Source organism: Gastrolobium bilobum, unplaced genomic scaffold (genome assembly GCF_033153095.1).
Source record: "Gastrolobium bilobum isolate Gb01-03AN ecotype WA unplaced genomic scaffold, APGP_CSIRO_Gbil_v1 utg36931, whole genome shotgun sequence".
Classification (NCBI taxonomy): Eukaryota; Viridiplantae; Streptophyta; class Magnoliopsida; order Fabales; family Fabaceae; genus Gastrolobium; species Gastrolobium bilobum.
The window spans coordinates 1,980-11,372 of record NW_026897497.1 but is presented as its reverse complement, the minus strand read 5'-3'; the positions used below and the strand labels follow the sequence as shown (position 1 = coordinate 11,372).

General features: G+C 41.5%; 1 protein-coding gene and 2 non-coding genes across 3 annotated transcripts; 1 reads left to right on the top strand and 2 right to left on the bottom strand.

Moving 5' to 3' along the window:
• Window positions 1-4,475: 4,475 nt before the first annotated feature.
• On the bottom strand, window positions 4,476-4,582 carry LOC133307414 (small nucleolar RNA R71). Its single transcript, XR_009751033.1, has one exon. It is a non-coding gene; the product is annotated as a small nucleolar RNA R71 (small nucleolar RNA).
• A 1,205-nt stretch (window positions 4,583-5,787) lies between these two features.
• On the top strand, window positions 5,788-6,318 carry LOC133307412 (uncharacterized). Its single transcript, XM_061507921.1, has one exon. It carries the CDS (start codon window positions 5,788-5,790, stop codon window positions 6,316-6,318), a length of 531 nt encoding a protein of 176 aa, XP_061363905.1.
• Window positions 6,319-8,445: 2,127 nt separating this feature from the next.
• On the bottom strand, window positions 8,446-8,552 carry LOC133307413 (small nucleolar RNA R71). The gene has a single exon (XR_009751032.1). It is a non-coding gene; the product is annotated as a small nucleolar RNA R71 (small nucleolar RNA).
• Between the last annotated feature and the right edge of the window lie 841 nt (window positions 8,553-9,393).

The window sequence follows — 9,393 nt, the reverse complement described above, 5'->3', positions numbered from 1 at the left end:
TTCCAATTGGCAACCTGGTCAGTTTTAATACCTTCACTCCTGCAGATGATGAACCTGTTTGTTCAGGGCGAAACCCTGCAGAACCACACTTCTTCTTCTTCTATCGAGATCTTGTGACGAAGATTAGGATTCGGTTTCCCTTTTCCCCATTCAAGATCCAACTTTTAAATCACCTACTTCTCGCGCCAACCCAGATTCACCCCAATGGTTGGGCTTACATTGTTGCTTTCGAACAGTTGTACAACTCTTTGTCCTTGCCATGCACTGTCCCTTTGTTCTTGTACTTTTTTACCATTTATACCCCGAGAACCGGATCGGAGCCTCCTGAACTTAAGGGGTGGAGTAGCATTCGAGGTCGGTCTAGTAAACCCCCTCGAAAGCTGTTTTCCGTATACAACGACTCTTTCAAGGGCTTCAAAGCCTATTTCTTTAAGGTGGTGGCCGAGGTGGGGGAGAAGCCATGGTTCATTGGTGAAGATTGGGAACTCATCTTTCCCCTCTATTGGTCTCAGGATCATCACCTTCGCAGACCTGCTGATTTCAAGCTGAGTTTATCACGAGAAGATAAAGCCAATGCTAAAGCTTTGTTGGCCCATGTGGGTTCCAAGGGTCATCTGAGCGCAGCCTCTTTAGTCTCCAAATCTCATTCCAACCCAGAACCCGCCAGTATGCTTTATGCTATTAAACCTTTGCTATTTCGGTCATTTTCCTCTTTACTGTTATAACCTTGTTTTTATCTGCAGATTCTGACATAAAATTTGATGAAGAAGAAAAAGGACCGGGTCCGGATTATATTTTGTCTTTGACCGACCAAACCTCTGTTCCACTAGCACTGCCTTCGAAGAGACCAAGGACGGCCAGCCCGGTTGCTGCCACTTCCACCCTGGCCTTAAATTCTGGCGTTTCCATTCTGGATCTCACTAATGACTGCGAGAATATGGAGACTGATGCAAATCCAGCTTCTCCGATTTCAGCTAGTGGAGGTGGGACACATGCCGTGATCACCCTTCCTCGGGGTACCCCTGCTCCCGTCGTTCTCCCTGCTGGACTTAGGAGAGGAGCGTTATGGGACTCAGGGGTAACTGCTGAGCTCCGGGGTGTTGTACGTCCTCCTGCCTCGTTTTCCGGTTCTGGAATAATCTCGAGAGCCGAGAGGGAAGAGCTCCAGAAGGCAGAATTTTATACTTTCAAAACTGCTTCATTGGTGAAACCATATTCCTTGCAGCTGGAAAAACATGCTGAAACTATTGCCGAGCTAGATCAGCTCCGTGTGAAGCATGGTCAAGCTGTTCGCGATAATGAGGAATTAACAAATAAAGCTGCCGAATTAAAGACTTCTTTGGAGAACTCGCAGGCCGACCTGAAGTTTGTTTCTGACGCCCTTAACGTAACCCCTGATAAGGATAGCATCACAAATTGTTTTAAAGAATAATCAGATGCGTTGAAGGAGAAGGATTTGAAGGTCGCTGGTTTGTCTACGGAGAATGCTAAGTTGAAGTCGGGTCTTCAAAATTTGCAAACTGCTTATTACTTTAACCGATCTGCTCTTCAAAAGGTCGCCATAAGTGCCTTCAAAAAATGGTGTCAACCAGGTGAGATATTTTAATCCCGAATTTCCTTTGAAACTCGACCAACTGGACTGCTTTGGCTACGTTCGTGGTGGAGTTTGTTTTCCTCCTCCTGCAGCCAATCAGAGCATGCCAGAAAGTAGTACCTCTCAAGTTGCGATCAATTCAGGAGTGGAAGCAGGTTGGATCAATTCGAGGATAGAGGCAGCTGGAGCCGAGTTTGAGGCGGAGATGCGGGAGATGATGCGTAATGATGGTCCGGAATGAAGAGCCGGGATGCCGGTTTAATTTGTAATTTCCTTGTTTCTTGCTTTTTGATCACTTTGAGAATTCTTCCTTTTTTTAGACGTTTAACTGCTAATTCAAATTTGGCTTTACTCCCTTGTCAATCTGCAGGATTGATGTGCACCGATATCTATTGTTTGAGTAGCCCCTCTTTTTTTGTAAGGATTTGAGGGAAGTAAGGGTGATGGGACGTAAATTCGTTCCCATCTAAGCCCATTTTGATGGCAAAATACCATACGTTCCCTCATCTGATGAGCAACTTCAGCATGAAAATCACTTGTTTTACACATTTGTGACAAAAACACAGTGGGGGAACGGATGGTAACGTATTCCTTTAAAATATATTAAAAGGGGAACGGACTGAGACGCATTTAATGCACCTGCTCCATTCATTTAATGCTTCTGTACACTTTGCAGGTAACGTAGAGTTAAAGACTTCTAAAAAGCAAGGCGGTGCACCAACTGAGCAGCTGGAAACGTGAAGAGCAGAGAATCAAGAGTTCTCATTGGCTGAAAATAGAAGCAAAACATGGGAAGACCTGCAAACAACGACTAATCATCACCAAACCCTGTTCCATTCAGCAAATCACGCAAGCTTCCATACTCTGCTGCCACCGTCCCATCCCCTCATTCAAGCAACTAGCTCCAAGGGAATTACAGTCTTGCCATTCCTCTTCCAGCTATAAATAGGACCTCCCTCACACAAAAACATCATCGGATTCTGGAGGGATTAAAGTCCAGAAGGAAGAAGATCACCTAGTAGTAGTAGTAGTTAGTAACTTAGTTTAATTTTCAGTTGTAATTATACTTAAGCGACAACCCCTCTTCCCTTCTCTGTAAACAACCATCAAGACTCGTCACGATCAATTACCTATCTTTCTCCATTTTCTGTTTCTTTTTGTAAACATTCTTTTAAATTAATATAAGTGTTTTTCTCTTCGTTCCAATCGTTATCTCTTGACTGAATTTTGGGTCTATGTGATTTCAGTTGAGAATAATTATGTTTAAACTATCAGCCATGAGCTGAACTATTTGTGGAACGGGTAAATTGTGAAACTCTTAAAGAACTGTTTTCAAAACTCTTGACCGAAGCTTTTTGTATTTCTTTGGCTAAGTAAGCTATATTCATTGTGCGCCAATGGAAATTGGGTACATACCGAGAAAGGAACTTCCATAAGAAAGGGATTTCAGACAACTTAGCCATTGGGGGAAGGTAGATGTCATGGCAAAAACGCTGCTGGTCACCTTGGAAATAAGGGGCCAACTCGTCCATTTTAAGGTTCTGAACTAAGTACCTGTTGGAGTCAAGGGAGCCGTAGGAATATGGAAACTTGTGAGCCATCTAGACCATGAGCTGAGGAATCAGAGTTGGCAGGCAAAGAAACTGGGACAAAGCCAAAAGGTGCTAAGTCTTGAGCAGAGAAAACAGCCCCTTTAAGAGTGAAGCAGTGAATCTGTTCCTTCTGTTAAACTGTTTGAACCACCACCCTGTTGTCTCTTGATTATAGTTATTTCTATTTTGGTAGTTTTATGTTATTTTATTTAGTACTTATAAAAACTCCAATGATTGTTATCTCACCTTCTTCTAAACAAGAAGGATCACATACATAACGCAGCGAGCAACTGTCTGCCATTAGGTTGAACCTACTGTTCCTGAGGAACGTTGTCAAGACAGTAGGGAACGTTTGACCAGACAGTTCATTTACTAACTTTTCTTCTCATTTTTACTCTTTATAAACAGTGATAAAACAATAATTAGCACTCTATCCTCGTGGGAACGATAATTTGGGCATTAATACTCCCTTTATTACTTGATGCGTGCACTTGCGCACTTGGGTTGGAACTAAGGGAACGAATCTGTGTTCTGCAAGAACAGAGGAACGTCCCCTATCAAAACTTATATTTTCCACCATCAGCAAATCACCCAAGAAGTTTCTGGCGCCGTTTCCGGGGATAGAAACACTAACTGTTGTTCTTATCATTGTTTTCTAACACATATACTGTATATCTGACTTTACTTTTATATTTTTTTTTCTCTTTATCACTGAATCTGCCGTGCATATATATATACCCTGTGTTATTGGTTTATGAGTTAAGAGTTTGAAACAGACTCTAACCACTCCATTGAAATACCTGAGTTTCTCTTTGATCCTGAGACAGAACGCATACTCCATAGGAGAAGAAGGAACCTCAGAGAAAGATTTCCTGAAAGCGTGGCTGATCACAATAATAACAATGAAGAGGTTCCCCCTGAACAAAACTTCAGAACTTTGGCTGCTCCTTTTAGGAACAGACCAGACAGGGGAGTAATCCTCCCTCCTGTAGCACCCAATTTTGAACTAAAACCTATCATGTTTCACATGATTAGGGAAGCAGGGGTCTTCAATGGACTCCCTGCAGAAGATCCTTACACACACCTCATAACATTCCAAGATATTTGTGATAATTTTAAAGCTGAGGGTGTAACAGAAGAGAGCATGCATGAGAATGAGGTTGTTCCCTCACTCCTTAGGCTTAAAAGCTAAAACATGGATGAAAACTCTCACCCCTGGGTCAATCCACACATGGGAAGAACTCTCTAACAAGTTCATAGAGAGGTTTCTCCCAATATCTCGACAAGCAGATGTTAGAGCAGAAATCTCTAACTTCAGAATGTTTTATGGACAAAATCTCTATGAAGCATGGGAGAGATACAAGGACATCAGAAGAAAATGTCCAAACCATGGGGTAGAAAGTTGGGGAGTGTTACAATCTTTCTATAAAGGACTTGACCATACTTCTCAATCTCACTTAGATTTTGCTGTAGGAGGATATTTTTTTACAGGAACACTTGAATCAAGATATGAAATCATAGAAGGGACTGCTGAAAGATGTCTCAATGGCCAATAGATAGAGTGAGCCCAGTAAGGAAGCCAGGCATGCTAGAACTAGATAAACAAACTGCCATGGAAGCCCAGCTGGCATCACTCATGAATGAAGTGAAGAACCTAAAAGCCGACCAAGAAGCACCAAGGATGGAATTCTTACAACTCACAGCAATTGAAACAGAACCATGCTCAGCCTGTGGTGACCTTCATGACTCAACAGACTGCCCATCCACTGCATTGGTGTGTTATGCAGAAAATTTTGGCAATAGGAACTTCACCCGAGACAATCAACAAGCAGGACGAAATAGACATTCAAGCCCTGGAGGAACTATCATTAAGGATCAGAACCACAACAACCAATGGAGGCCACCCATTAACCAGAGACCATTCAACAACAATCAACAGCAGTATCAGCAAGGTAGCAGCAGTGGAACGTCTGAACAAAGAAGAAACAACTACGTTCCGTTCTACAGAGATGACCAACGCATCAACACCCTGGAAATTTATGTCAAGGAATATGTCACCAGGAATGATGCAGTGGTCAGGAACATTGAGTCCCATCTGGGGCAGATTGCTGCCAACCTTCAAACCAAAACACAAGGATCATTAGCAAGGAATACTGGCGTTCCTTCAACAACCTCACCAAAAGTAACACCTATCTTCCCTTCAGAGCAAATCAAGGCTGTCACCTTAAGAAGTAGGAAAGCCACAGCACAGCCCACAGTTCGACCAAAGAAAAAAGAACAAACTGAAAACACCTGAAGCAGCCCCAAAAGCACAGCAACAATTACCAGTCACAGACGAATAGAACCCAGAACCTGAAAAGGAAGCCAACAACCAACCAATCAGTCCAACTCAAAGCAGGAAAATATCAACAAAAATTTTGTTCCCTCAAAGAACAAAAAAGCAAAAAGAGCATAAGCACTTTGGAAAGTTCCTGGACATTTTAAAACAACTTCACATCAACATTCCTCTGGTGGACGCACTAGAACAGATGCCCAGGTACGTAAAATTCAGGAAAGATGTCCTCTAAAAAAAGAGGAATAACGGAATATGAGACTGTAAAAATGACACAAGAGAGTTGCCAATACTTAGGCAGACTCCCACCTAAGCTTCAAGACCCAGGAAGCTTCACCATTCCTTGCATTATAGGAAACACGTACCAAGGGAAAGCCTTGTGTGATTTAGGGGCCATCATCAATCTCATGCCCCTATCTGTCTTCAAACAATTATCCACTGGACCAACTAAACCCACCACAGTGACCTTGCAAATGGCAGACAGATCCATCGTCAAGCCAGAAGGGAAGATTGAAGATCTACTAGTCAAAGTAGATAAATTTATCTTACCTGCTGACTTCATCATTCTGGATTATGAAGCTGATGATGACGTTCCCATCATTCTGGGTAGACCGTTCCTAGCAACTGGAGGAGCAGTTATCAATGTACAAAAGGGGGAACTAACCATGAGAGTTCATGACGATGAGATCAAGTTCAATATTGTCAAAGCAATAAAGTTCCAGGATGAAGGGGAAGACTTGGAAGAATGTTCTGCTCTCACTTTGTTAGACAATCAGCATAGCAGAATGATGAACCCTTAGTTCATCATGGTTCTTAGTAGGAATTAGGATCAAATTGTGTGATTAAATGATGAAAAAAACAAGGTTAATGTCCTAAGATGTCCTCAATTACAAGTTCAAGAGCTTTATTGGAAATTTGTATAATTCTTGTAGGAAAAGCAAGCTTGAAAGGCAACTGGAGAAGGAAGAAGATTCTGGAGCTCAAGAGGAGAAAAATTGCCTAAGTGTTGAGCGCTAAAACATCCACACTGAGCGTTTTAGCGCCCTGCTACAGGAAGAGGCCAAAACTTGCTGGTGATGAGCGCTAAAACGCCCACACAGAGCGTTTTAGCGCGCTGCTGCACTTAGAAGATGGAAAATTGCTGGTCTTGGGCACTAAAACGTTCTGCAATAAGCGTTTTAGCGCCCTGAAGTGGAAAAAGGACTCTGGTCTCCACCGCTAAAACGTCCAAATCAACGGTTTTAGCGTTGGAGTCAGTTAAAGTCAGTTGAGCATTCACCAAGTTTGGACGCTAAAACGGTCATTCCTTAACGTTTTAGCGTTGGAGTCAGTTAAAAGCAATTGAGCATACGTAAAGCATGGACGTTAAAACGGGCACTTATGGACGTTTTAGCGCCCACATCAGTTTTCTGTTTTTAATTGTAACACTATAAAAGGCAAAGCCTTCACACTTAGAAGAAAATCTGGATCTGAAGAGATCTGATATATTCTCTCTCTTAAACTTTAGTCTGACTTCTCTCTAAATTCTCTTGTAATAGTTTGGAGATTGAAGACTTTCAACATGGAAATGAAGTTTGATTCTTCTTCTCTTGTCTATTCCTTAGTCATGTCTGAGTAGAGTCTTTGTAGTCTGAATGCAATAGAACTCCATGATAATATTATGTTGATCTGATTAATATGATGAAGTATTTTTCATGTGTTGATTTGAGATTTTCTGATTTAATTATTTCCATCAAGGAAGTAGTGTAGAACAGGGATGTTTATATGACTTCTGTATCTGATAATCTCAACATCAGAATTCTAGTACTCAAGGGATTGATGCTAGAGTTCTGATGTAATCTTAAGACTTTAGTATGTCATGCATGTATTAAGAAAGAGATCACCAAGGGATTGGGGTTTCTGATTAATGTATCTATCAGGGTAGTAAGGGATTACATCTTGATTATAAGTAAAATGTTGATTAACATCACATGGAAAAGAATTCATCATATGATCAGTTTTTACATGAGTTATTATGGAGGAAAGTTGTTTTCTGACTACTTGTTGTTTTATTAATTATTAATCCATATTTATTTTGTGTCAAATTACTTACAATCAATTTTTTGGTGACAAATTATTCATGACTTTTACAAATTCTTATCTGATTCAAATTAGTTTTCTTTGGTTTATTGGTGCTTGAACATAATTCCCCGTGGGAACGATCTTTACTCATCATTTTATTACTTGTACGACTAGTGCACTTGCTAAACGTCCAACAAGTTTTTGGCGCCGTTGCCGGGGAATTTGTTTTTCAACACTAACTGATACCATAGAATTCTGAGATTGAATCCTTTTATTTTCAGTATTTTAGTTTATGTTAAGTTTTTGGTCAATTTTGATTCTGGTATATGCGAGGTACACTTGATCCGACTTTGTTGTTATATGATCCAGAATTAGAAAGGACATTGAGGAAGCACAAAAGGGCAGCCAGGCAAAGGAGACAGTTGCAAGAAATTGGTGAATCCAGTACGGTTAATCAGGAAGAGATAATGACAGAGAATCACAGACCACCACCACCACCACAGAGGACACTGGGATAGTACATGACTTCTGCAGTGATTCCTCAAATTTGGAGTGTTGTGCGCCCAACAGTGGAGCCCAACAACTTTGAATTGAAGCCTGCTTTGATACATTTGGTGCAGAAGGATCAGTTTGCTGGAACCAGTGCAGAGGACCCTTACTTGCACATAGAGAACTTTCTGTTGTTGAGTGATACTGTGAAGATAAATGGTGTCACAAGAGATGCAATTTTGTTGAGACTATTCACTCATTCACTAACGGATGATGCAAGGAGATGGCTGCAATCATTGCCACAAGGAAGTATAACAACTTGGGATGATCTGCAAACCAAGTTCTTGCAGAGATTTTTCTCGGCATCCAAGAGGGCCAAATTGAAGGATGAGATTACAAGCTTTAAGCAGAAAAAGTCAGAATCCATTTATGAGGCTTGGGAGAGATTCAAGACTTTGTTGAGGAAATGTCCACAGCATGGAATTGAGGCATGGCAACAAGCAGCAATCTTCCTGCAAGGAATGACCACTAACACTAGAACCTTGGTGCATGCCACTGCTGGTGGATCATTGACTACCAAGACTCCTCAAGAAGCCTTGGATATCTTTGAGTCATTGGCATCTCAGGAATTTGATAATGCCCCAGTGGCTGACTGAAGGACAGGAATCATCAGGTTGGATGGGTATGATGCTCTGTTGGCAAGGAATGATCAACTGATGCAGACACAGACACAACAGCAGCAACAGTTGGATACCCTTATTAAGCAACTCTCTTCACAAAAGGTAGCTTTTGTGGAAACCAAGAGTGTATGTGCTATCTGTGACAAAGGCCATGTGACAGAGGAGTGTGATTATGGGGGATCACCAGAACAAGCAGAGGTGAATGGAGTGTGGTATGATCATAATAATCAAAGGAACTACAACAATCAGGGAAGGAATGTTTATGTGCCAGCATGGAAGAACAAGAATCAACACCCAGGATTCAGCTATAGTTCCAACCATCAATTGAACCCACCATTACATCCTCCACCACCACATATGAAGGAGCAGTCAAGTGATCCTGCTGCATGGGAGAAAGCGTTTGCTCAGTTATCTAAGACAACTCAAGATTATATCCAGGGGTCTAATTCATTCAGGGAAGAGACAACTGCATTCATGCAGGAGACCAGAACTTCTTTCAGAAATCAGGAAGCATCAATCAGAAATTTGGAGACCCAGATTGGTCAATTATCAAGACAGATATCAGAGAGACCACAAGGGAAATTTCCAGGTGATACATTAGTGAATCCTAAGGAGCACTGTAAAGCAATTATGACAAGAAGTGGG